The sequence below is a fragment of the Thermobia domestica genome, chromosome 7, assembly GCF_964235325.1.
Source record: "Thermobia domestica chromosome 7, izTheDome1.hap1.1, whole genome shotgun sequence".
Classification (NCBI taxonomy): Eukaryota; Metazoa; Arthropoda; class Insecta; order Zygentoma; family Lepismatidae; genus Thermobia; species Thermobia domestica.
This window is the reverse complement of record NC_137460.1, coordinates 200,735,241-200,762,776: the sequence shown is the minus strand read 5'-3', so window position 1 is coordinate 200,762,776 and position 27,536 is coordinate 200,735,241. Positions and strand designations below refer to the sequence as shown.

At 36.6% G+C, this 27,536-nt stretch overlaps 2 protein-coding genes across 2 annotated transcripts in view; one reads left to right on the top strand and one right to left on the bottom strand.

Moving 5' to 3' along the window:
• Positions 1-9,688, bottom strand: part of Vps53 (vacuolar protein sorting 53) — a 121,485-nt gene extending 111,797 nt beyond the window's left edge. The window contains exon 1 of the mRNA XM_081765753.1: positions 9,435-9,688. Coding sequence (XP_081621879.1) covers positions 9,435-9,542 — 108 coding nt within the window. The 5' untranslated portion in view covers positions 9,543-9,688. The remainder of the gene's footprint in view (positions 1-9,434) is intronic.
• Positions 9,689-9,921: 233 nt separating this feature from the next.
• Positions 9,922-21,185, top strand: LOC145690652 (thioredoxin-related transmembrane protein 2 homolog). The gene is made up of 5 exons (XM_081765759.1): positions 9,922-10,150; positions 13,244-13,424; positions 14,528-14,711; positions 18,299-18,494; positions 20,011-21,185. The coding sequence occupies exons 1-5, from the start codon at positions 10,007-10,009 to the stop codon at positions 20,179-20,181; spliced, it is 876 nt and encodes a 291-aa protein (XP_081621885.1). The 5' UTR covers positions 9,922-10,006; the 3' UTR covers positions 20,182-21,185.
• Positions 21,186-27,536: the final 6,351 nt, after the last annotated feature.

The window sequence follows — 27,536 nt, the reverse complement described above, 5'->3', positions numbered from 1 at the left end:
TTTTTGTCTTACCTTGGTGTCAGGAATTACCTCCCAAACGTTGTCGGTGTTGTTTTGAAACACCCTATATATATCAGGTTTTTTTTCTTTCTTTGTAATTCACATTTTGTGTAACAAATTGCGATCCAAATTTTAATCTGTATCGCGTTTTCTGTACTATAATGAGTAATTATAGATTCATAAAAGAAGTCCAATCAATACGAAAGTACTTCAAAATTAGGCATTGGCTGTTCTTTCTTTAGATACACAGAAAGAGAGACAGAGAGAGAGAGAGAGAGAGTCTCTTTGGTCGAGAGGTTTTCAGAGTTAGGCTATAACCCCATATATTGCCACAGTTCATATATGTGTTCAAGTATTTTAATTATTACGTATATTAGAAATAGTTATACTGAAACATACACCAATCTCAATTTCTGAGAAGTTACTTATTTTACATCGCAGTTCAAAATCGTACATCGAACTGTCATGGCGATTCTCTCAATTATATAACATCTCCTTGACAACTGTTTACATCACTATAGCAACGTACAAACATAAATATATAAATCAATCTACAGATGCTGCTTACATTATATCTTTCTTCTTCTTCTATTTCATGTCAAAAATCCTTGAGCACTGCTGTCCTGATTACAAACAAAATGTATAAAATACAACGTTGTCGTTGTAAGGCTCGTGGTGTATCGTGTAAAGAAATCTTGCAAATATTGTATGTTGGTTTTTATAAGGAGTGTAAATGGGCATCCGGTATAACAGTACTTCAAATGAAAAGAGGACAGAAAAGAGAATGACGAGTGTATTTTTCTGCATCTTCTGTGCGAAGAATGTCGTTACTGTTTCAGTGATCTATTGCACGCACTTATGCGTTTTACTAACCATGTCCAAGCTCAATTCATGTTACACTATATATTGGCTAGGTCCTATATAGTTCGAACTTGTTTCTTCTGCTGCAGATGCGCCTTTTCTTCAAGGAACATGTATTTATTATTATTATTATTATTATTATTATTACACACTCAGAAACAAGGATAGGATGACCCGAAAGCTGAGAAGGTCTGGTGGGTGACCCACTAGAAACAAACCGACAAAGGGAAGGAAAGGAAAGTGGAGAACTGTTTCGTGACATCTTTTCTTCCACCAACCGATCCTTCAAAGAAAAGTTTCCTGAAATAACAGTGATATTTTTTCAGCTCGCTCCTTATTTTAGCTTCCATGGTTATAATGAAAGATGCATCGCAACTTGCGATAAGCAACTTTCAATTTGCAACGCGTTTCCACGTTTTTGCATCGCAAACTGCGATGCGATACCGCTTAAATAAAACGAAATGAAATTAAATCTTTAAGTTTTACGTCCCACGCTTATGCCAGCTAGGCTAAAGGAGACGGTGATGATGAGAAAGAAGAAAGTGGGAAGAAACGGGAGAACCCCGAGGAAACCCACGCACACGGTGTTTGTCCACCATAAAGTTCACTTGGCGGAGGCTGGGATCGAACGCTTAAAAAAAAACACTATTTGCTAATACTTTTGTTTTAGCTATCATGTCATAATTTATATTCTATATGCATTTTACTTGTTTCTATAGCCAAAACAAGCACATTATCCAAAGCACAAAGCACCTTACGAAATCATATTGTAAAATTCTAAATATTTCTACCTAGTTTGTTAACAGATCTGGTAAAGTGTTCGTGTAACTCCTGTTCATTTGAACCTTGATACTACAAAATTCTGATGAGTCGTATATGATTTCTAGAGCTAATAACTCGATTAGGCGCCATCCAACAGACTGTATAAAACCTTCTTTTCGGTGAACAGTCCGGTGGCAACCATGGCAACCATTTGTTCAGCTTTGTTTCTAGCTGTTGCTGTTAGAGCACGTCAAACAAATCACTGCTGCATAAAATCTTTACTTGGTTGTCACTTCCCATGTGATGTGACGTCACATGTCTGTCAATCGACTTGGACGTCAGAACTAGTGCTTGCGTGTTCGGCATTATGAGCAGTGGAGTAGAACAAGGTGATCCTTCGTAACTGTACTCGCAGTTGCGGAAATCCAGTGGAAAAATTTAAACCACAGACACAGATCACTTAAAACGCAGTGGCTATTGAATAGTACTTGGATGAAGTTTAGTGTCCCTTTTAGCACCGATGCTACACGGGACGTGCATCTACAGCTTAATTTGTATCCGAATCACATGAGCTTCAACCACAGATCGACCCCAAATTTCCCAAGCCGAAGGCGAGTAAGCTAACATATAGCCGCGAGTATTATAACTATATTTGTTGGAAGTGCAAACTTTAAAATATGGCAGAGGCAACAAACTACGAATTATTGCTTAAAACTTTATCCAAATGCATGTTACTTTGCATTTGAGACTAAAGATTATTTTGAAACTAGTAAGGTGCAGCTTATACTGGAAAATACTTTGTTGTTGCGTACGAAGCACAACAGTAGAAAGATGATTAATACTGCCAATATTGTTTTCAAATATTCACAAAACGTTAAGCGAAAATTGTACTTTCCAAATTTGGGGAATTAAAAAAAAAAAAAAAAAAAAAAAAAAAAAAACTCATGTACTTGTAGAGATTGCATTCCCAGTATATTATTATTTTACTTCAAGTGTAAATAATTATTACACGAGAATATTAAGTTCCCTATCACTTTGAACCAGGTCCGCAACCAGCCACAGAAGTTTCGGGGGGGGGGGCCAAGTCATTAAAAATTCTCTTACACATATCTAAATTGTATTTTTTGTGTTGAGGTCTGGAAGGGCCACGAAAAGTTTAGGGGGGGCAGCCCCCCCCCTAGTTGTGGGCTTGCTTTGAACAGCCTACCAAAGGTTCGTGCCAGGATTAATAAATATGACAAAGGCATGATATTAATTTCTGGAAGTGAGTGTATAAGGCAGAGCATGTACCATCACCATCTCAGATATTGTTGAAACTTTTTTTTATAGCAACTAGACATGTTTTTAAGAGACCCATATTTTTTTTTTTTTTTCTTGTTTTGTCGAAAAATATTTTCCCGCCAAGTAATGGGCCATCAAAAACGGGGAGTACAATTTATGAATTGTAGAAGACATGGAAAACGGTCAACTTCAGAGCCCCGCCAATTAGCTATGGAGACAGGTAGAGTTATAATTCTTGTTGTGGTATGTGCATAGGTATATAAATAAACTATATTTTATTATAGTTTGGTTTGCGCATGCGTATCGTTTTGTACATGAATTAACAAATGAACGTCAGTTTATCTGAAAAGTCGAAGTTTGCGAATTTTTTTCGAGCACTTCCGGTTCGACGGCTGGTAAGACCTAGTTACCCGCTTTCCGAAAAAAAAAATGTATTGCTTCTGTGTGCAACCGTTTTGTCGCAAAAAATTCCAAAAATTGTAAAAGTTTCAAAAATCGCCATTTTCTCGAAAACACCATCTTTTAAAATTCTGAAATTTTGTCAGATGGTTCAACTTTTCATTAATAATAAATACACTAAATACCATTCTCGATCAATGCTTCATGAATTAACTATAGCCTTTTCAAGTTAGCGAAGTTTCATTAACTTTGATGTCGCAGTTAGCAACACTGGAAAGAGTGAAAGTGTAATGATTTGATGATGTTTGTGCTTCACATTCATTAAATGAAGAATAAAAGGTTTTGTTGACATGTTTATTATTATTTTGATCAAAAGAGCTCTCTGAAATAGTAAAATGAGCCTACCCCCTTCTCCGTTTTTTTTATTCCGAAGCAATCTGAGATGGAAATTACAGTTACGAAACACACAAATTTTAAGTTTACTTGAAATGGCCATCCAATAAATTCTGATGATCTATAAAAAGCCTACGCTATTAGCTCAGTGATGATTTAGAATGCTCCAGACAAAGTCTCAATTAAGTGCGATGTCATTACAGTGATCGAAAAAGAATAAAAAGTTAAAAAAAATCGAAACGTTTTCCTACGCGTTCCATCAAAGAAATTTACGGACTTTTTAAACAGAACAATCCCAGCATAAGAATGGGTCACTCGGAATTTTATAGTATTCGACTAAAGTGGGTCAATCCGCAACCAGCAAGGAAAGTATGTGTGTATTGTGCAAATTTTAAGTTAGATGCTACTGCGTTAAAACAAATCAAAGGTGCAGCCTGTATTGAAGCTGTCATGAGTGATCTATTTCCTTTAGTGGTATGATCCGTAGAAAATGACAGCTGTCTTCTTCAAGAATGTGGTGTATGTCCTGGAGTGGACGGAACAAGTCTGGAGTCTTTAATTATTGATCCTGATGAAAATGAAAGTGTTACGTATGCCATATCGGAAAACAATGATCTCGTTAAAAAACTGTGCCACTTTCTCTTTTCGTATCGTACATTGCTGGTTTAAATTTAAGAATTGTAATTCATGACCACATCAAGAAAATCCAAAGAGAATTAATTCCTACCAAAAAGCACCGTATAAAATTTCAAGATACAAATTCTATTTTACTTTATGTGGACTTCGTTGAAAACTGAACTGTTATTCTGAAAAGTGAAATTCAAAGTTATCACCGGAATACGAAACAACTGACAGTTTTGCTGTAATAAGCGACGAAAAAACACGATTCGGCTCACGTATTCATAGCTATATACAAGATCCTAAAAATACACGAAGGAAAGCGAAAATATAGGTTATAGAAAAATGTTCGAATACGTGAAAATAAAGTGAGCTCCCTCGTGGCTAAGCGGTTGGCATACGCGCCTTTGGCGTTGGAGACCCGGGTTCAGTTCCCGGCGGGAGCTCATGTGTTTCGGATTCCACGTTAATCAGTAGGTCCACGTTTCATATAGCCTCGCTGCTGAACGGGACGCTAAACTTAAACAAACTCAATTCAACAACGTGAAAATAAGTATCTACAATTTCCCAAACCGTGTCAGTGATTTCTGATGGTGCTGCATCCCACTTTAAAAATCGCTTGCAGATGTTCGAGATGCAGACAGGTCCGATAAAGCAGTGTTCTTGCAGTGAAACCGGCCATGCAAGGGTCTTTGCGACGGTATTGCGGGGAAGGGGAGGGGCTGTAAAGAATGTGACAACGCGGCATAACCTTAGGCAAAAACAAATACACAGTATTAAAACCGCAGAAGAATTCGTGAGTATAGCGCAAGTACAAACTCCGGGTATTACTCTTGTTTTGTTGCCTGGAACTGAATTCTACAACTTCCGAAGAAAAAGAGAAGAAAATTTAAAAAAAAAAAAAAAAAAAAAAAAAAAATGGGAAAGTGTGCGAACGGTAACTGGTATTCAAAGAAGCCACCTTTGGCTTTCGGAAAATGGCGAAGTTTTTATGGCAGTAACGGGTCACCTTGAACTAACTTCATGCTTCCCCCAAAATCGAGCTTCTGCAATTCAAAGTGTAGATTTAAGAAGTCTGCAAAAAGGAACTTTTTTTAGATACATATACGTATGATAACCAGTGGTGCGTAGCAGAAATATTATGAATAAATCATGAATTACGTGAAGTTGAAGTGCTATTTATGCTTCCACATGGACCTTCAGCAGGGTACAGGATTCCAGAAGAGCATAAGAGAAGTGAAAATAAATGTTTTGTGACTATCGACAATGTACTACGCAGGGGCGGATCCAGGACGGACTTCTGGAGGGGGAGTGTAATACTGCTACTTAGAGCTACTTTTAAGAACTAAAAACTCTGGGATGAGTTTTATTTATATGTAAAATAAGAAAGTTTCTTTTTCTGTGGGGGGGGGGAAGAGGGGGCGATCGTCCACCTGGATCAACCGCTGGACGAGTTGTGAGTGCATCAACAACTATTGGAGTATCTACACGGTTACATGCTATTAGCGAAGAAGACACAAAACAAGCAAATGATTGGTGCATGTGAATAAAAAAAAAAAAAAAAAAAATCAGGGAAATTTTGTTTCGGAAGACCATTTTAAGTAGATGAACTTGAAAGTTGTGTTTCGTAATCGTAATTTCCATCTCAGATTACTTCGAAAAAAAAAAAAAAAAAAAAAAAAAAAAAAAAAAAAAAAAAAAAAAAACGGAGAAGGGGGAAGGTTCATTTTACTATTTTAGAGAGCTTTTTTGATCAAAATAATAAACATGTCAACAAAACCTTTTATTCTTCATTTAATGAATGTGAAGCACAAACATCATCAAATCATTACACTTTCACTCTTTCCAGTGTTGCTAACTGTGACATCAAAGTTAACGAGACTTCGCTAACTTGAAAAGGCTATAGTTAATTCATGAAGCATTGATCGAGAATGGTATTTAGTGTATTTATTACTAATGAAAAGTTGAACCATCTGACAAAATTTCAGAATTTTAAAAGATGGTGTTTTCGAGAAAATGGCGATTTTTGAAAATTTTACAATTTCTGGAAGTTTATGCGACAAAACGGTTGCACACAGAAGCGATACAAAAAAAATTTTCGTAAAGCGGGTAACTAAATCTTACCAACCGTGAAAACAGAATTTTAAATTCGAACAGGAAGTGATCGAAAAAAATTCGCGAAGTTCGACTTTTCAGAGAAACTGACGTTGATTTATTAATTATAGAAAAAGATACGCATGCGCATATCAAACTATAATAAAATATAGTTTATTTATATCCCTATGCACATACCACAACCAAATAACAATCCATATGCACATACCATATTAACTCTACCTGTCTCCATAGGTGAATGGTGGGGCTCCGAAGTTGACCATTTTCCATGTCTTCTACAATTCCCCGTCTTTGATGGCCCATTACTTGGCAGGAATTTATTTTTTTCGATACACACACACACACACACACACACACACAAAAAGGGTCTTAAAAACATGTCTAGTTGCTATAAAAAAGTTTCATTTTTTTTTACCTGAAATGAAATCTTTGAGTTTTACGTCCCACGATTATGCCGGTTAGGCTAAAGGAGACGGTGATGATTAGAGATGAATGAAAAGGTGGAATGAAGAAAGTGGGAGGAAACGGGAGAACCCCGAGAAACCCACGCATACGGTGTTTGTCCATAACAAAGTTCACTTGGCGGGGGCTGGGATCGAACCCGGGACCCCAAGCAGCAGAGGTGAACGCTCAACCACTGAGCCACCGCAGACCTTTTTTTTTTTTGTCTGAGTTGAAATGGAAGGCACTATAAGCAGTGGTGCCCACCCCCCCTTATGTCCATGACGCACCCCCCCCCCCAATTGTCTATCCGTAGGTGTTCTTCCATGAAAAAATCTTCTTTTCGATTAATTTTACCCCCCCCATCAAACATATTTATATAGATTTTTAACCCCCCCAAATATTTCAATGACGCAGTTTGCGTCATAGCCCCCCCTTGTGGGCACCCCTGCTATAAGTGAATTTCTCTGGTATCGCACGAAGTGGACGCAAGAGAGGAGTAATAAATGCTAATAAGTTCTAACATTTGTAGCAACCGTAGTTTCTAAGAAATTCATAATTTACACGCACACCCACCTTTTCTAACGGGTGTCGGATATAAGCTCACCTTTTGCTCAGCTTATGTCCGCGACCCTTTGCTATTGTGCTAGCTCACCTGCTTTGCCCTGGCTTGAACTGGAATAAATATAATTTTTGCTTGTAGTGACCTTCAGGCACAGACTGTTCCATGCTTTCTTTATTTATAATCGTTAAATGTCGCAGAGTAGATCCAGGAAAACTGACCTTACCGAAATTAAACTAAACAAACCTATTCTAATCTGAATTAAACTAAACTAAATTTACTATCCTACGCTAACCTAGGCCTTAACATGCAGATTCACTTTACGAGGACTTCCCCTTGGACAAATATGTATTCCGACATATGGCAATGAACAACTGTGCAAAACCAAACCAACTTCTGCTAGATGGTCAGTAAAAGCGAGAGCTCATTCGTGGGTAAGCGGTTAGCGTACGCACCTTTGGCGTGGGAGACCCAGGTTAGATTCCCGGCAGGAGCTCATGTAGTCCAGATTCTACGTTAAACAATAGGTCCGGTCTTATATAGCCTTGCTGCTTAACTGATGTTAAAACTCAACTCAGTTAAAGCGAGAATGGGTAAGTCTTTACTTTGACTCCAACTGTGACTTTAATCGGTTCTTATAGGTTCAGTTACTTCCTGGAACTGTATGTGCGTGAGTCACTTGTTGGAACTGTTCGTGCCTTTGGTGTGACGTCTTAGTTCATATTTTTCCCACTAGGTGTCTGTGTAGTCATATGGTAATTTGTTAGTGTGATGTCACATGCTATGTGATCTGTGGTCACATGTTCTGTGTGCATGTATGTGTGTGCTGCATGCGGGAAGCGCGTAATTGAATTGGTTGAATTGAGTTAGAGAAAACCTATCATAGTTGTGGTCTAAAGCTGAAGATATTTTCGACCTATTGTAAAAGTGGACGTTTATTGGTTTCTTGTTTGTAATAATAGCAAGTGTGCTCGGTTTAATAAAACGACGTGTGTGCGGAAAGGAACATTTTTGAGTAATGTTGAGTATTGCGCATGTGTTCTTGGTATCTTATTTTTTCGTGTGTGGAATCAGCAGTTATGAGTTCATTATTTATGAGTGTTCTCCTATGGCGAAATGGTGAGTGTTTTCTTTTTTTAATTCATATTATTTTTATTCTTGATTTGTTTTGCATTTGAGTATTAGGCAAAGTATTTGGTTTGCTGCTGCTTGTCCTATTGTCTTGTTGAGATGTAATTCTTTTTTCTTTGTCATGCACTGATTTATGATTAGAGACGAGTGTTTTTTTTTTTTTTTTTTTTTAATTTTTCCCTTCTTAGCTTTATAGTAGTGATGTGATTATTTATTATTATTTTGGATGTTTTTATGGTACTTGAGCGGGGAGTTTGGGGGCCGGTGGCCCCTCCATTTAGATCTGAAAATTCATAGCCACCGCTTCACCTGAATTGATGTTTAGTAACATTGTGGCCCTTGTACTTATAATTCTTAACATTGTATAGTAACATTGTGGCCCTTGTACTTATAGTATAATTCTTAACATCGTACGTTACTTTCACTGTGTTAGTAATCGTAATCGATTCATGTGATCCGGTTCCGGGAGCAGTTTAGGAATGATTCCTAAACTGCTCCCGGAATCGGATCACATGAATCGGTTGAAGTCACTGTTTAGCTCAAAGTAAAAATTTGCCGCGAGAATGTTATCAAACCGAGTTTAGAAGCGCAGCAGGGGGCCGGGCAGTATACGTCTGCTGAGAAGGCGCGTCAGCGACAGAGGATTTGCGCATAAAAGATAGTGCAAGACATTTGATATCAAAATTACATAGATTAGAGCACTTGCACCTCTATACCGTACCTCTGTGCTGGAATATCCTATACAATCCTTTTTCATATGCACTCACACGCTTTAAACGTAAAATTAATATTCTTATGACGAATTATTGTTAATCAGTACCAACTCTTCCTTATATTCCCTCAAAGATACTAACAATTAGAAAAATTTTACCTGCTCAATAGCATCTTGAACTTCTGGAGGAAAGCTTATAAACACATTTAAATCATCATCCAACAGTTCGTCTTCTTCTTGACTAATCATAGCAATATTTTCACTCATATTTACATAAAAAGTATTAGAATTCAGTTTCTAAACCTCACAATGCGTAAATTATTATTTCATATCTCTTTAGTGTACCAAAATAATTCAACATCATAACTGTCTTTTTTGGGACATATCTACATTACACATTGACAGCACGCATTACTATATTCAATTGTTACAAACTTTTCAGTGTAGGTAAATACGTACTTAGTATAATATCAGTAATTAAAAGTATCAGAGGCAGTTAGGGTTTCTGCTTAGGTTAATTCTTACTTTAAACAATAGTATTTATTAAAATTAAATATATAAATGTAATTTTAGATTGATGAAGTCATTGTGTTTAATTTAATTGCTACACATGTCTGAATAATGTACTCAGCAACACTGATATATTGTGTTCGTCTGCATAAACAAGAGAAAGTGCAAACTGCAAATGCAAATTTAGTTGGTGCTGTAGCCGTGTGTTACAAAACACGAAAATGGGATTAAAGAAAGATTTAAGAACTTTGCTGAAACCATATTACATAGTTAATATTTTCATGAGTTTATCATACATAATAGCTAAAAGAGTATATCCAATATGCGATGTGTTGTTTCCAGGTGCGAATTGTGAATTAGATATGGTAAGTTCGCATTCATATACAAAACAATAATAGGAATTTGTACTCAGTAAATTGTGGCCAACAATTACTTTTAGTGAATAAATAATTGGAAATATATGACAGCTTTCACATGCTAACCCTACTGCAGACGAACTTTTCATAATTAATTATGTAGCTGGTAGTTTTCATCTACCAGAAAACGAAATGTTAATGTAAGTAGGTCATGACAACTTTATGCATTGTATGTAATACGGTTTAACAGAAGCCTGCAAAATACAAATGATCCAGTGCAAATAGAGTATATTTTGTTGCTGGACAAGTTTAGGTACACCACATTGCAAAATGTATAGGTAAAATTCAATACTCTGGATGAAAAAACATGCTTATAAGAAACAAATTTCTGCAGGCGGCAGAATTAAATAGCTGCTAAATAATACAGCTGTATTTTAGGTTTTCAATTGTAAGGTTACTAATGTATAATCATTACTAATATTTTACGACGGTTAAAATAAGTGAGGGGGTATGTTTAGCAGAAGGGACCCAGAAGCACGTGAAAAACAAAGTTTACAGGATAAATGGATGACAGAAATACGTAGACGTACCAAAATGTAACCTAAGCTAACCTTAACTAACGTAATATTAGTAGAAATAAGCGAAATTCTGTTATTTTTTGGAAAATTATTCTGGACCCCTACACTAAAATAATTTGACATAAACTAAACTAACCTAATGTAAACAGAAATTACCAAAATTGTAACACTCTTTACAAAAAAAAAAGAGCTGGATCCCTTCTGCTAAACATAGGCCTAAGTGAGTGCATATGAAAGATGACTGTATTAGCTATTATTTTCCACTAATGGTGTATTTCGGCACAGTGTACAAAAAGTGTAGTTTATGTAAATGTAGCTTTGCGAGTGTGATGTCATTTCAAGTGCTGTTGGAGGTCATATCATAGCGAAAAGCCACGTGCTTTTACTACACTCCCTTATACATACCCATCGTCGCTTACGCGCCTGCTTTCTTGGGACACACTATTTTGCGAGCCCACCAGCTTCGCCATCCCTATCTGATTTGGTTAGGTTGCATTTTTAATTTTAGTGCCCCCTAGCACAGGCTGGTTTGTATTTTTTACAGTGTGGTTTTTATCCCATACCGTACATTCGAAAGCTATATTTATACGCAAATCGTAAAAGAACTGTAATTTTTCAACAATTTCTTATGGTGACCCCCTTGAATTTAATCTACTAGGTGGGATAATATCAAGTCGCCTATCGCTAATTGTTTGGAGGGCAATAAGAAGCAAATTGGTGAAAGATCTATAATTTTTCAACAGTAATTTCGAATGATGTGCCTAAACTTGAACTGCACATATTTATTTAGGTTTGGGTCTGGAAGCGTTTCTTCCACGTTTATCTATCTTCAGCTTCCTCTTAACTCCCAATATTTTCTTCTACCTTTCAAATCATCGATCAGTTGTGTTCTTCTTCCTATTCCTCGCTTTCGTTCATTCTTTCCTTCCATGGCGGTATGAGGAAGACAATTTCTTCGCAAGATATATCCAATTCAATTCTACTTCATTGTCATCGTGGTCGGTTGCTAACATATATTATCATAATATGCACTAGTTTTGCACTTAGGCTACAAACATCAAGCATTGACTGCGGCATTCCACTTTGCTTACGCTTGTTTTTTTCTTCGTTCTTCTTTGCTATCGCGACACCATTATGAGCCTCAACGCCACCCGAATATAATATTGGTAATTTCCCGATACTATCTCACCTTTTCCTGACCATCTCACTTCACTCAAGCCCACTATGTTCACTTTGCATTTATCCACTTCACTTTTAAATTTTGAAGTTTACTTCAACTCCTAAAGTTCGTACATTACATATTCCTATGCTGATGTGAGAGTTGTTGTTATTATTATTTCTTTTGATGATTCTTCCTGGAATAATCCCCAACCGGAGATTCGAAGGCAGGAATATTTTACCTTGCAGGAAGAAGCATCATTATATTTATTCTCCTCCTTCGTCCCTCCTGGGAAAAAGATAATGTGATAGTATTCTCATTTCCTTTTCACATCTCCATGCAGTTGACCATCTAGTGGTTCATCCGCCTTTTAGAGCATTTTCCCTCTTAAGGACAAGATTGTGCCCTGATTTACACCCGATCATCCGGCTTCCGAGGAGGCCCTTGGCACCTGGTGGAGGAGGACTCCTTATACCGGTAGTCATTCGGTCCCCACCTACGTTAACCGCCTAAGACGTTGCTCGCTTTCTCCCGCGAGGAGGTGTAGGTTAGGATTTTCCGTTGGTTTAGATTGAGACGTAAAGGCATTTCTCAAACCTCTCCAGTACTTTTAGAAAGCTTCCATAGTTTACTGCTTCGATTACTATGTTGTGTGTACTTAACAACTTAGGTATTCAATTCACTTGAATCGGAATATTGAACTGTTTGTGTCATAATCTGTAATTGTTTTAAGTTTGAATGTTTAATAAATGATTGGAAGAGTGTTAATATTCAGTATCCTGTTACAGGTGTAAGTCACGGAATTAAATGTGGACTTAAATTGTAACACTGCACTTTATCTTACTTTTTAAATGTGTTTACAAACAAACAAAACAAAAAAGTTAGTGCTTACTTTATTGTGTCATTGCCCTTATTTTGGTAAAAGAGAACATGACGCAGTAAGATAAACATTCATTTTCTTAATTTAGTAGCATGTGTCGTGTTCCCCACTACATCAGCTTTGCCTATTATATACTATAATTAGATAATAAACTATTCGCTGTACAAAGCAAACCGATTCTTAATATATAATATTGGCTTCATCAGACACTAGTTTATAATAAAAATTGGTTTGCTTAATTCAGCAATTAGTTTATTACCTAATTATAGCATTTGTCGGTTCCGTACTCTGACTTCTTGTTCTTTATTCTTCATTTTGTGTAACGTTTGTAATTTGACGCATATTTATATAATTTTTAAAGACGAATTATTCACTGACTATTTATATTTAGACGCTGTAATAAAAGGCGATTGAACGACTTGTTTCTAAAAATTATAAAGAAAAGAATATAATACAATTTTGCTTGTTTTTCGTTCCGTTTCTAGCACGAGTCAGAGATTCTGTTTTTTCTGCTGATCGTGGTGATGATTCGAACGAGGAAGAGTGGAAGCGTTACTATGGTCAGTTACATATCATCGAGTTTCGTCTACACAAAAGTTGCCAACTTGGTGTTATGGTTTTATGCAGACTTTCGAATGGGTTTAGTCTATGGTGTTATTTTTGTCTGTAAGTATCAACTTTCATAAATATATCGTAATTTTGCATTTTGTTTCATTACTGAATGAAAATATACAGTTCATCAGTAAAACAAGGCTTAGTTAACTGGCATAAAGATCGAATAATTTTAATCTTTGCGGTCGTTAGCACCTAGACTTGATTGTTTCATGATGATAAACCACGAACGGTTCTTAATGTCACAGAAATAATGGATTCTTTGTGATTAAATAGTCAGGTTTTTTTCTGGTAGTACGCAACGGTGTAGATGCGAGCACCTTTCTGAGTAGTTTCTGAAAAATGCGTTTTCATTAGTAATCTGTTTATTTTTGTATTTATAATGTGGATTTTTCAATTAAAATCGGCTTGAAGACTGGAATAACAGTATGTTTCTATATTTAAAATGTAAAAAGATTAATAGATGACAGTAGGTGCTAATTTCTTCCTTTTGTTCCTCCTTCCAGTCAGAATGCGTAGAATAACATATTCATAGTGAGCACCGGAACCCTTTTCCCAAGAGAAAACTGCTGGGTATATTAATGATAATGTGTACATATTTCTTCGAATCTTAGTACATGAATAGTACAGCTTAATACTCATCTTTACTATTATTATTATTATTATTATTATTATTATTATTATTATTATTATTATTATTATTATTATTATTATTATTATTATTATTATTATTCATAAACAAACACCTTCCCTCTTTCTCATGATACAGACAACACTAGTGTAAGCATAGGCATCAAGACATCCTTCAATCAACTTCAATGAGGAGAGTTTCCATCGAAAGACGGATTTTTATTCATCTCTTTTATTTCAATGTACCCTCTTTCTAATGCAATATTGTGTAGATTCTCTTGTCTGAATAGAGCTTCCTCATTGCTATATGGTTAGCATGCGCTTCTTTGGCACGGGAGATTCTGGTGGGAGCACATGTGTTTTACATCTCTCATCAAGCTTTAGGTTCATGTCTCATTGTTTCGGTGCTGAACTTGTCGATAGGCTCGAATCCAATCTACCATCTTGCCTGAATAGTAAATCATAGATGGCTTAATTAAAGTGTTTAAATGGATGTAATAATCAGGTAAGTTTCCTTTGTTTTCCAGTGTTAGGATTATTACTTCCGGAGCCGACGTACTCAGGACCAGAGAACATCGTGTATTTCAGAGCCTCTGGATTGGACGAAGAGTTAGAGCGAGACAAAAGAATTGTATGGTTGATAACATTCTACACTGTTTGGAGTCCGGCGTGTGTCAACTTTGCTCCAGTTTTTTCACAGCTCTCCTATGAGTAAGTACTGATTTTCCTTTTCCCTCATCAAATCTCCAACATATGTATATATATTCTTTCATCTCATTGAGCCTTATTCCAAGCTCATATTGAGCAGACATTATTAGAAACAAATTCGTATCTTTCGCTCTAAATATGCTCAGTGGATTTGGGTTTGCATAACATGTTGAAACTAGTATTTAAAATCGTTAAAATAAATCAAACTAAATATTCTCTTTAGTTTGTTCAGATTCGTCAGACTCAAAGCTGATTTTAATATTATGATTCACTTACAAAGCAGCAGTCGCACGAGTGGTGCTTCGAGAATAAACAACCTCCAACGAAAGTGAAGAGATCTCGGAATGTAGGAAGAAAATCGTTGCATTTATTTCTTTCTCACTGAAGGTTTATGTTGCGATAGTTGCACTTGACAGTCGAAGTACATTGAATCCTGAGGGTACCTGATATGTTATATTTTAGAATGAAGCCATAGCTATCTTCTGTCAAAGTGTGTAGGAATAACTTCGTGCGAATGACTCTGGTACTTCCAAAAATAAACTAATGATGTCTATTGAGAAGTACATTACTTATCCGACAACTTAATACGTTGTAAATTTCTCAAGGTTTCGTTTTTTTTTTTTTTTTTTTTTCCTTTCAAATTGTATTAAATGACTTAACACTTGAGATGCCAAAAAAGGTTTTTTTTTTTGGGGGGGGGGGGGGGACGGAGGATTTTCTCCTGGTTTTTACGGAGAAAAAATTGGAAATTTTTGCTTTGTCGGCTTTTAAAGACTTCCTTGTTCAAGTACCACTTTCGTTTCGCTCTAGTGGATTCTACAATTAAGCAAGTGCGTTTATAACATCCAGTAGTTGAGAGATCAGTGTTTGGTCTGAGGCTATCTGTCGTGATTGGTTTCAAACTAGCATTATAGTTTTACCTACAAGTGCAAGTTACGCAAACTAGATCTCTCCAGGATAACTTTGGTTGTCTAAACATTTTATCAAGTACCTGGAAGTTACATCTTGATATATCTGTTTTACTGGTTGCCTAAATTCAATTTGACAAGACAAAGAAAACGTACTATGAACTGAGAAGCAGGTACAAAGTAATTTTTGTTTTAGCATAATCTTGTTCTCTGCGCGGTTAATATTTTATCTTGAGCTTCGGATAGTTCAGTTTACCAAATTAAAGCCATAAACGGATATTTTTGGTATCATGTTAGTTCAGCATCATTATTTACAGAATTTTTTATTTCTTTTATGTTATATTGTGTCATGATTTTTGATATAAGGAACTTGTGGATAGAGTTTTAAACGTTCTTCCCTGGAATTTTAGCAGCCGCAAAAAAATGTAATACGAATATAGGTACAATGAAATTTTAGTTTATTCCTAAACTTTAAACGATATTTTTTCCATAAAATCTACTACACTTTCAGAAGAGTTGTTAGTAACACACTTAAATTTTTTACTGAAACGTTTTTATTGTTGAACGTTTATCTAATAGCTCCATTCGTTGAAACTTTGAAAACCCTTCCACTTTTTCTTTCCTATCGAATGACTAATTTTCTTTGATTCTTGAGATTTTAGGATTTTCTCTTTAGAATGCGGTAATAAAATGTATTTTCAAGTATAATGAGAAAGCAAAACTGAACTGTTATCTCTCCACTTCTCAAAATTTCCGACGCAAAAAAGCCGCGGGAAAATTTCATTCTCTTAAAAAAAAAAGTCATTTTTTTTTTTTCGAACCTTTACTTTCCACATTCGGATTTTCTGCTTCTGCTTAATATCTATTTAATTAGATTTCCATATTGTATGCTTTTTCAGTCTCTCTTCTATTGTCCTTTTGACTCTGTCTAGTGTAGCACCTGTCACATTCACATATTATTTTCAAAACCTTTGGAGTTCGTAGGAAGCCTCTATTCTTGATTGATCGTAACCTTTAGTAATTTCCTCTTCAGTTTACTAATTTTGATATTACTTATATTACATAGGTCATTATCGTCGTGTGATTTGCCTGTTGCTGATCTCGTTATTTGTTTTTTTTTTTTCTCATATATTGTTTTACTGTTTACTTCTCTCTGCTTCAAGATAATAATTTTCCGATGAAGCTTAAAAACATATTTACTTTCCATTTCCTGCTTTTCATTCTTAGAAATTTTCGATGTTTTATTAACAAATTTTATTGACAGAATTCTTTATCGGGCGATGATAAACAGGAGTTCCCATCCACCCCCCTGCTTGGGTACAATACCCCAAATTTACAATTCTCTGCTCCAAATTTACATCCAGTTTCACAAATGTATCTTTCTCTTCCCGAAATTTGTTATTCTCCACTTTGATTACCATTTTCAATGATAAATTATTTCTACCACAAATGTTCTTAATTCACAATTTGCGCCCTAAAACCCGTCTCTGGGCACCTCTGGCGATAAGAATTTAACGTGCAGATACTTGTCTGTGATTGGTCGTTTATAGATTATATAGCCTACTTCGTCCTTTCGTTAATATTCCAAGTGTCGTGTGAAAGAAGCTGTTCATTTCGATTTCGATACAAAATTAATTTTTTTAAACGAGAAACCTTTTAGCTTATAAAAAAAAAAACGTCTGCAGGTCTTGCACAAATCATCACGCAAATCTGTCATCCATTCATCTGTAGTAATAACACGTGTTCTGTGTTGCATAACCAACGGTGGTTGGTTAGTAAAAGAAAAGAAGTGAAAAATGAACGATTGGACGGAAAATTAAACCTGTGCCTCCGGTGTACCCTGTCCGCTTCCGGCCGCAGATTGTCACTTTGCGGTCCCCGTTCAGCTATTCAGATAACGGTGTTTTTTTTCTGCAGAAGTAAGTAGATTTTAGAAATCTTGTTTATCACTAAGTTGTGTTCAGTTAAAATCTCTTTTGCTGGTCTATACATTGTATCTGCTTTTCTTTATAGTTTTAGTGCAGCTCTTTTGTTAACCCTTAAACGGTATTATTAGTCTGAGACCGCTAGTGGTTAACTGGTTCATACCAGCTTTACTATCTTCAATAACTTATACTAAAAATACAAATCGCTCAACAAAGCAACGTTTATTTTAAAAATAAACAATGTGTGGCAGTTCACATTGTATATTTTTAAAATAAACGTTGCTTTGTTGAGCGATTTGTATTTTAAGTGTACGCTATTGGTTGTAAATGTTACAAAAGATATTCATGATTCATAAGTTAAAATTGCTTTCTTGAAACAAAAGTTTAAGATCACATTCAAAACAGTTACTAAGCTTTAAAAAAGTCATTAGCGGTCTGAAAAACCGGGACATACCATTAAGAAGTGGATAGTACAACATACCGTTTAAGGGTTGACTGGTAATGTACTGACCATACATTCCTAAACTAAAAATTGCTGCCTGATCGACATATACTCTTCGGGGCTTCCTACCAAGAAATTTAGTATTATCTGTTTTGCAGTTAGCGTTGTTACCATTGTAATAAGTTAAATTTATCCAGGAATGATATATATATATATTTTTTTTAATCTGTTTTGTATACAAAATTGATGAAATTACCATACTTTTGCTTGGTAAATTTGTTCAATATTGCTTCAATTTCGTGTTTATTTTTTCAGGTATTCCTTAGAAAATTTGAAATTTGGCAAAATAGACATCGGAAGGTATCCTGATGTCGCGAAAAAATATTATATAAATGACTCTTCGTTTAGTAAGCAACTTCCCACAGTAATCTTGTTTAAGGACGGTAGAGAAGTGACAAGAAGACCCACATTTGACAACAAAAGGAGAGTTCAGAAATTCTTTTTCTCTGAGGTAAGAAGCTCCGACATTCATAATTTAGCTAATTGTGTAGGGTGATTATTTGCAACGTTATTTTAATATTTTTATTGCACTGATACAGATTACTTAAGTTTTAATTATATGTAGAGTAATGTTATCTTTCAAGTGGCCACATGTAGCTGCAAAAGAATAGCAACTGATTATTTTACTATCAGAGTTTAGATTTCCTGACAATAACAACACCTACAATAGGAATTAGAATCAGTATCCGATTTCTGAAATACGTACAAGAAAGGAAAAGGAGATGGATGAAGATCGGTCTTTTTTTTTCTTTCTCTGTGATAGTCATAAATAGTGTCAACAAAAGTCAGTATATCGTATGATTATGAAATTCAAGCAGTAAATGTTACATCTCTGTAAGATGTATGTGAAAAATATTGTAGTAAATCACATAAAGAAACCCACAAAAAAGCATGGTTGTTGATATTCTGCCAGTTTAGACGTTTCTTCGAACTTGCAGCAATAATTTTAGTGTGAGGCGCTGTATGAACCACACTACATGAATTTTTGTTAAAAGCTTAAAGTCAAGTCTTCACGGAAACAAGAACCATAATTATTCATAGACATAAACGTGCTTCCCACCGAATGTGGGAAGATACAAATGTTTCCGTGTTTGGTATGAAAGTGCAACTCCGTTTGGCTACAGACAACACGACGACAATGTTATCTTACTCGTCCAGGAGTTGAAGCTACCAAGATATCCATTGCGAGCTCACTGCCGCGTGCTTTTCACCGGAATCACGTTAGGATCCTGGAGAGAAGCAAGACAATTTTGTGACACCTTTTCTGAAATAATCTGTTTCTACTCTTATTTCGTTCGAAAAATATTTATAATAAGTTACTTATTTGAAGAAAGAAATTGATTCATTTTAATCAAATTATTAAAAGATGAGTTGAAACGTTACTCCGTTCATTGCGTGTGTAAGAATTTTCTTGAACGGTTTCGACTAGTTATGCTGTGGCCTTGTTCACCAGATTAAGTCACTCGCATAACGGTCGGATCACTTGATAAATACATTTTTGTAGTTTTGGTGCAAGTGTTTAAAATCGGAATGAGATCTGATTTGTCGTTTAGGTGGGAAAAAATTTACAGTAATTTCATTACGAAAGGAATAACGATTTAACAATTCTTCTGTTTATAGTAACAATGTGAGAGTCTGTTTTAGGCTTTGCCTCTTCTTTTCTTCATGTAACTTATACACCTCAGGTTGAACTTCCGTGCCAAAATTAAGCAATAATTATAGGTGGAGTAAATTGTGGAATATGTAACCATTAGAATATATTAACCCTGAAAATCTTCGACAGTTCCTTTAGCAGGTTGTGTGTGGCCGTATGTGTATACATAAGTTAGAGGGAATGTCGAATCTAGGAACTAATGCGTAACAATCTTAGAGTATTTCTGAATCTCGGTGCATTATACAGTTAAAATCGTTTATATATTTTTTCTTTATTAAACTCATAATTAAATAATAATAATTTATTTTTTCAGGACAACGTGAAAGTAGCATTTGATTTGAATAACTTGTATGCAGAGTGTAAAGCAAACCCACTAAAATCAGGACGAAGGAAAAAGGAAGCCATCGAAGCCCCAGGTGCATCTACAACCAACAGAACTGCTGCAGAAAACGGTGCCTCAATAAATCATTTAAAATCAGAGTAATCAATAAGGAAGTGAAAGCAGTTGTAGTACATACGCATCTATGCCCATTCCCTGTGCGTGATTGTTATTGCCGTCCCCTCTCCCATAATAAAATGTGAGACTCCCAATGCAGGAGGAGAAGAGCGCAATAATCTCTGCATAATAAAGAACAGGAGGAAGCCTATGCTAGTCAGATGAGTTGTGTTGGCAAGTAGTGGTCATTTGACTTGGAGACAAGTAGTTGTTCACTTCTCTTATAACGAATCTTGCCATCATGGTACTTCTCTTTTTATTAGAACCGTTTATTTATTCTTCTTACGTTACAACTAACAGTTGATTTTCATGACTTTTGTTCCATATGTTTTTTACAACATATAACTGTTTTCAGATCATCAATCGTTCATCAGTCAATGTAAGTTCATGGTTGAATTGTGTTCAATTATGTACCAGAAAAAAAAATCAGTAGTGATAATGTAGAATGCATACATTTTTACATATGTTTTGTTATGTTAAGTAAAACCGTACTATGCATTTTCAACTTTTGCATATAATACATTTCGAAGAATGTGCGTAAAATCTTATATTTACAGTGAATTTCGTTCTATAAATAGCGTAGAATATAATTTAGCATTTCAATACAATGGCTATTATATAATATACAAAGAATGGAACATTGCATTACTTCATCGGAAATCGGACGTGCGTGTCGGGCTTACTGTGCCGGTGCGCTAAGCCCTAGGCTACCTGTTCCGGTATCTTTGTAGTGGTTAACGCATCAGCACGGTAAACCGGAATCTCAGGTTTGATTGTCAGTTCAATCGTGTATTGTATCTGATTTTTCAATATCATTGAATTCGCATCTACAGAGAAATTAGTGATAAAATAATAATCGGCTGTTTTGTGCTTTTATCATAAAACATTACGTAAGTTACAGAATGAGATGACATACTCTGTATTCATTTAAATCTATGTTTATTGTTTACTTTATAGTTTCATACATTAAACAGAGCGAAAAAAGAATTTGAGACTTCATCTTGTTTTGTCTAATTTTCTCTCCCTCTTCCTGCCATCTCCATTGAGCTTTAAAAGCAATGTCAATTGTCGCTTGACATTAGCAGTTAATCAGTTCTCGATTGACTGGAGTAGCAGTAGCTGATTGGCGTAAACAATACGTGATGGTGTGGTTCGCGAGTAACAGCTGATTTGTGAATAATACGTTGTATGAAGTTATTTTATGGAAGATTTAAACCTTGATACATTTGTACTTAAGTTAGTTTACAATTAATAGAAAAATATCAACAAATGAATGCGTGTTCATACTTCGAAAGTTGTGGTTACATGACCACAATAACCAAGATGTGATTGAGTTATTTATGGAGTGTTTTCCTCCCTCGTGACAAACAATCCATAACTTCAATAAAAGATTTGAACACACAGGGTTTGTAGTTGATCTTCTGAGACAGATAGACCTAAATATGTGACTACAGAAGAAAATTATATGATTGTAGCGCAATGTTGTTTTTGCATTCAGAGTAATGGGGACACTTGGAACACTTGATTAGGTAACCTAACTTAACGTTATGGTACGACTTGCAATAATTTCATAATTTCGTAGTGCAGCAATCCAGTCAAACGATGGTACACTGCAACTCCTGGGTGGTTACGGAGTACATGATTAGTGCCAAAAGGTAGTTTAAAATTACAATTATAGGAATCAATTTCAAAAGAAACTAACAATTTATTATGGTAATAAAGCAAACAAAAAACATTCAACATTTACTAATGAATTTAGTTGATTCCATAATTTAAGTAGTTTCGTTGAATCACAGTTTCACATTCCGGCTTATGGCCACCTATATGATTTCAAAATATCATTTAAGTTTAAATTAAATTTAAATTCAATTTCCAATGTAATATATTATAAACACCAATTAGGTTTAATTCAAATAATTGATCAAACACATCATTATTAATAATAAATGAAGAGTTATAGCCCATATCTAAGTAAAGTATTCAATATTATAGGTTTAACGTAACTATAGGTTAAACCAAAAAAGTAGTTAAATTTAAAAAAAATAAAACTAGCTCAAATTTTAATTTAGCGTACGAATATTAAACACTTATTTTTATATATGCTCTTAGGTCCTTCTACACAAACCCTACAAATTCACTTATTCCACCGTCTTCACGGCACACACACACACACCGAAACACATATTTTCAAAGTTCTATTTTACACTCAGAACATGTTATTATTCGAAATTACTTGAATAAAATGCTTGGAGCGATAGGTCGTTCCAACCAACGTAATTTCTTGTAGGTGGTAACACTATTAAAAAACACAAGCATAGCCACCTCAAGATTTCCAACTATAAGTAAGAGAATCAATACAGAACTTTTTTTGAAGTTGCTTCAGTAGCTGATAAATAATTCATTTGGAATTTATTTTTGTCAAATGACTTATTGACCATACTGTGTAAGCAAACAATAAAACGTACAAAATACATGTATCTGTTTTATGAGAACGACTAATGAGAAAATTTCAGTAACAACAAATGCTTTCGAATTCTCCTAAGCTAACGATTTATACTGCCTTGCTGTTGAATACGGATATTGAACTCCAATTGAACAAACAATACATACAAGATAATTCTCGGCATACATTTTGTATGGAAAAAAATAATAAATTATCTTTAATAGTTCAGCTATACGTGTGATTCAGGTACCGAAGAAGCTGTTTTCACATTCATTTCTAATAAAAACTAGGGTAATAGGGCTTATCTTGAAGTTTCCTCGGCTGCTGTGCCGGCAATTTAAGAGCCTCAGAATAGGATTTGAATACCGGACAGCCACAGTAGTTTGCCGGCTGATCTCCCTGACAATTTGAACAAGTGGCAGGTGTGAATGTATCTGGTTTACTGCAAGACTGTGTGAAAGGCAGTTGCCCACATTTGTGACACCGTGGGTGGGCTTGACAGGTATCTTGCGAATGCCCCAGCCGTTGGCATCTGTAACATTGCAGCACTGACGGAGGCTTATAGGGTTCGACTTGGACCTTGGAATGTAGCAAGGTATTAATTGCATAGATCTGTTTAACAGCTGTACTTCTCTCCAAAGCAACCAAGAACAGTGATATCAGTATTTTCTTGTCATCCGTCTTGCTTTTGCGAGACATTTGATGACGCTTGTCGGTTTGTAGCCCAATCTTATAAGTTCTTCTTTCAGGTCATCTAAGTCGGAGTTAATAGATAGTTTTCGGACAACTACCTTAGTGGGCCTTTCAGTTTTTGCTACTCCTGTGGCATATTCAGTCTTCATTTGTTCACAATAAGTCTTGATAGAGTTATAATCGTCTTTGTCAGCCGCTTGAAGTCGAATGCGCTCTTTGTTGGGCTGTGCTAAGGGAGGCTCCTTCAATGCTCGTGACAGGGTCTTTATAAAGGTATATGTGTTGGTAATCCCGGATATAAAATCGAAGACGGCTTGAAACTGGAGGGCTTGTTAGTCGGTGGAGTGTTGTTACTGGAACTAGGATTATCCGTTTGTTCGGATGACAAAACATCGAACTTATTACTAGTGGGAAGAGGTGAATATTCTGGGATTTTATTAATTAGTTTTTCTGCCTTGTTGAGACTTACGAAAAAAGACCTACGTCGTTTTAGTGTTCCCACTACTCTGAAATCCATGTCTTCAGGCTTATTAGATGTTGATGGCTGCGAGTTACTTGACTGCTTAGGTGTAGGTGTTTTCATTTTCAGCTTTGCTGGTGTGGTGGTTTGGTTCTTTTTACCTAAAGGCAGAAGGAAGTCTTCCGGTTTATATGTTGCTCTTATTATTTTGCCCCTGATACCGGGAATCTTGGTTGATTGTGCTTTTTTCTCTGAATTGATTGGTGTCTTCTAAGAAGCCATCTTTATTGCTAAAGTGGAAGATGGCGCCAGCTTACCACAAAGAAGGGTAGTGACTTTTCCAGTAATTGGTATCTTTTTAGAGGAGTGCTCTTTAGTTTTTATTAAGGTGCCTACTCCTCCGAAGAGAAGCACTAATAGCCGGTGGAGGTGTCAAAGTCATCAACTACTTTCGGTGATATCAGCCTCCCAAGAGGAGAAAAACAAATCGTTAACCCAAGACAATAGCAAGTTTGTCAACAGTAAAGATCAATCAGGTGTGTTAGCCTCCATGGAGGCTTAAAATCAACTCGACAGTTGTTTCCTTAATCCTCAGAGAGGCAAGTAATCCAACCATATTTAAGAAGTTCGCGATTCAACCAATGGGGATGGAAATCTAAGTGACTCACTTATTTTTCTCCGCCTGCTACAGATACTCTATTTTTTTAAACCTGGTTAGAGCTCCAGGTGGCCAGTTCCACAATATATTTTTTATTGCTAGTCGTGAACGACTCGCTCCCGCCCAAAGGATACCGCCCTTTATATCGGGAAGTGGAGTAAAGGAATGATGGGAATTAGGAAATTGTGGATGAGTACTGGTAGATTTATTAAACTCTATTTCATCATTTTATTTTACATCATCATAAATATATTGATGCATTTACTTATCAACAGAGTAGTATATCATATATTATTAGAAGGGTTGGACATTATGGCCGTAAACCATAATCATTTAAAGGTGGATGGGAATGAATGGTAATGAGGTGCACAAGACGTCACAGGAACGGGTGTTGTTAGCAAGAGAGATGTGTGTTATCTTCTGATCCGGGGGCAACTCCGGATCTGATGGAGACAGGGGAAGCCCAGTTAGACAAGAGGACTACTGTGCATAAGATGGAATAATGCAAGGTGATGCCCTGTCAGTGATGTAGTCTGTGATGAAAAGATGGTCAGGACTATCAGGTGGTACGGAGAAGTGGTACAGGGTAAAGAGGAGCGAAAGAGGGGTATGACGGAGAAGGACATCGTTCGGGTGTAAAGCAAAGTAGTGCATCGTGTGTAGAAGTAGGGGATGATGAGTTTGAAAGCAAGTTGAAATGTAGCGGAGGCGTAAGGTTTCAAGGTGATAGAGTATGTGGGGAAATGGGGTACGATCGTAGAGTTCATGCGTTAGGCTAGGAAGGCGCATACGGAAAGCTAAACGCGAGGGCGTGTCGTTCAAGAATTTGAAGTCTGGTATAAAATGAGGGAGCTGCGGCAATCCAGGCGGTAAACTCGAAAGTGAGAAGTGGGTGGAGAAAAACTTTGTAGGTGGTTAAGAGGGTGTGGGTGTTCACTCTCCAGGTAGTACCAGTGATACGGCGTAAAAGGTTGAGGCGATTATAGCCTTTGCTGCAGATGGACTTGAGATGGGCAGTCTATTTAAGATATCTGTCAAAAACTATCCCTAAATAAGTGACGGTGTTTTGAGGCTGAAGAGGAACGTTGTCAACATGAACATGGAAGTTAGCAGGGTTGAGATACACGCGAGAGGGATTGTTGGGATGAAGAAAGATGATGGTTTGCGTTTTAGCAGCATTTAGGGTCAGTCGCCAGTGTGTGCACCAGGAGAGAAAGGTGTCAATAGCAATCTGCAGAGTTCGATTTATCTCTTGGATAGTGTTGGCTATGGCGAGAAAGGCTGTGCCATCTGCAAATTGATATAAACTGATATTTGCAAGCAAAGGAGGAAAGTCGGCCACATATAACAGATATAATAACGGCGATAGTGAGGACACTTGAGGGACACCAGAATGAAGAAATATAGGGTGTGAGAGGTGGTTGTTGATAGATATATAACTAAGGCTGCAAGAAAGAAAGTGGAAGATGAAATGAATGTAATACAGAGGAAGGCGGTAAGAGAAGAGTTTGTACACAAGACCAAGATGCCACACCTTATCAAAAGCTTTTTCCAAATCGAATAAGACCAGGCAGGAAGGTTTGGATGTGTTGAACTGCATTGCGATATGGGTGGTAAGGCTCATAAACTGATCATTGATACTATAAGAAGAACGAAAGCCTACTTGCAGAAGAGGAAGATTATGAGCGAAAATATGACGATGTAGACGTGTGACAAGGATGCGTTTCAGAATTTTCCTGAACACAAGAGTGAGCTGAATAGACCGATAAGAAGAGACAGCATGTGGAGGTTTGTCTGGTTTGGGAAACAGAGTGATCGATGATTTCCAGTGAGTCGGAATGAAGGCTGTGCGCAAAATAAATGTGTAAATAACTGCAAGTAAGTGGAGAAGAACATAGGGAGCCTCTTTGATATGTAGGTAAGAAATACGATCAGCGCCTGGAGCCGACTGACGTATTCAGGCAACTGTACTGTGGATATCTTCGACCGGAAGGAGCAGTGAGATAACTATTTGCAGGTGGGTGGTGGTTGAAGGTTGGGTGAAGAAAGATTGATATTTTCTGCTGTATGACGGCGTATGGATGGATCAGGTGCAAGAGGAGTGAAAATGCCTTGAAGATAATCAGCAAAGGCGTTTGCTTTAGCAGCATCGTCAGCGAGAGGGTCATCTCCACCTAAGAGAGGGTACGGTGTACGAGATGATCGTCCAGTGAATTGGTGGAATCGTTTCCAGTATCTGGTAGGATGGGTGATGGTGAAAAGATCATTGTAAGTAGCGATTCAACGACGACGTTTATAAGCAACAAGGTAGTTGTGAACAGTGCGTCGATACTGACGGTGGAGACGGAGAGACTCAAGGTTACCAGTGTGAGTGAAGTCTCGATAATGTGCCCGGGAATGTTTGATAAGTGTAAGATACTGAGGAGGAAGCGCTGATTTGTAAGCATGAGCGGTGCTAAGCGGATTATTTTGGGCAGAGGCAGTGTGGATGGAAGCTGTAATAGTATCTAATGCAACATAAAGGTCATCTTCTGTTTGTGGTTCCGGGACATTTTCTAATTGATGTTGAAGGAAGGTGCGGTAAACGTTCCAGTTGGCTTTGTCGAACATAGAATAAGAGCGTGGGGGTGAAGGAGTAGTGCGAGAAGCAGAACGTGGGGTTGTAATGGTCAGAAAGATTGGCACGTGGTCACTGCCGAGAGGATCAAGACATCTAGCTTGCACCGAGTCTGTAAGTTGAGAAAAGTGATAACAACATCTGGTGTTGTATTACTACAAGGTCTTAGGTAACGGATGAAAGTGGCCGGAAGTATGCGTTATAAGGTAGTTGCGGAAATCCTGTTGCTGGCGAGGAGTGTGACTTTGAAAATGCAGATCCGCTAGAATGATGTACGATAGGTATCTGAAATGTACTGAATAAACGGATATAGAAGAGGATGTCCAGGACGGATATAGATGGTCGCAACAGTGATGTTGAGCTGTTTGAAATATAAAGTAGTAATTAGATGTTCGGGTAGTGGATGTATGCGAAGAGTAGTGCGGTGAAAAGGAAGAAATGGTGAAAATCCTATGACGACCCCGCAACTTGC

What these genes read in the sequence shown, in the direction of transcription:
- LOC145690652 (XM_081765759.1), top strand. Translation starts at nt 10,007, where the DNA reads ATGGGATTAAAGAAAGATTTAAGAACTTTGCTGAAACCATATTACATA. An exon ending in CGAATTGTGAATTAGATATG is followed by an intron (nt 10,151 to 13,243) that starts GTAAGTTCGCAT and finishes TTCCGTTTCTAG; the next exon opens with CACGAGTCAGAGATTCTGTT. An exon ending in AGAAATTCTTTTTCTCTGAG is followed by an intron (nt 18,495 to 20,010) that starts GTAAGAAGCTCC and finishes TTATTTTTTCAG; the next exon opens with GACAACGTGAAAGTAGCATT.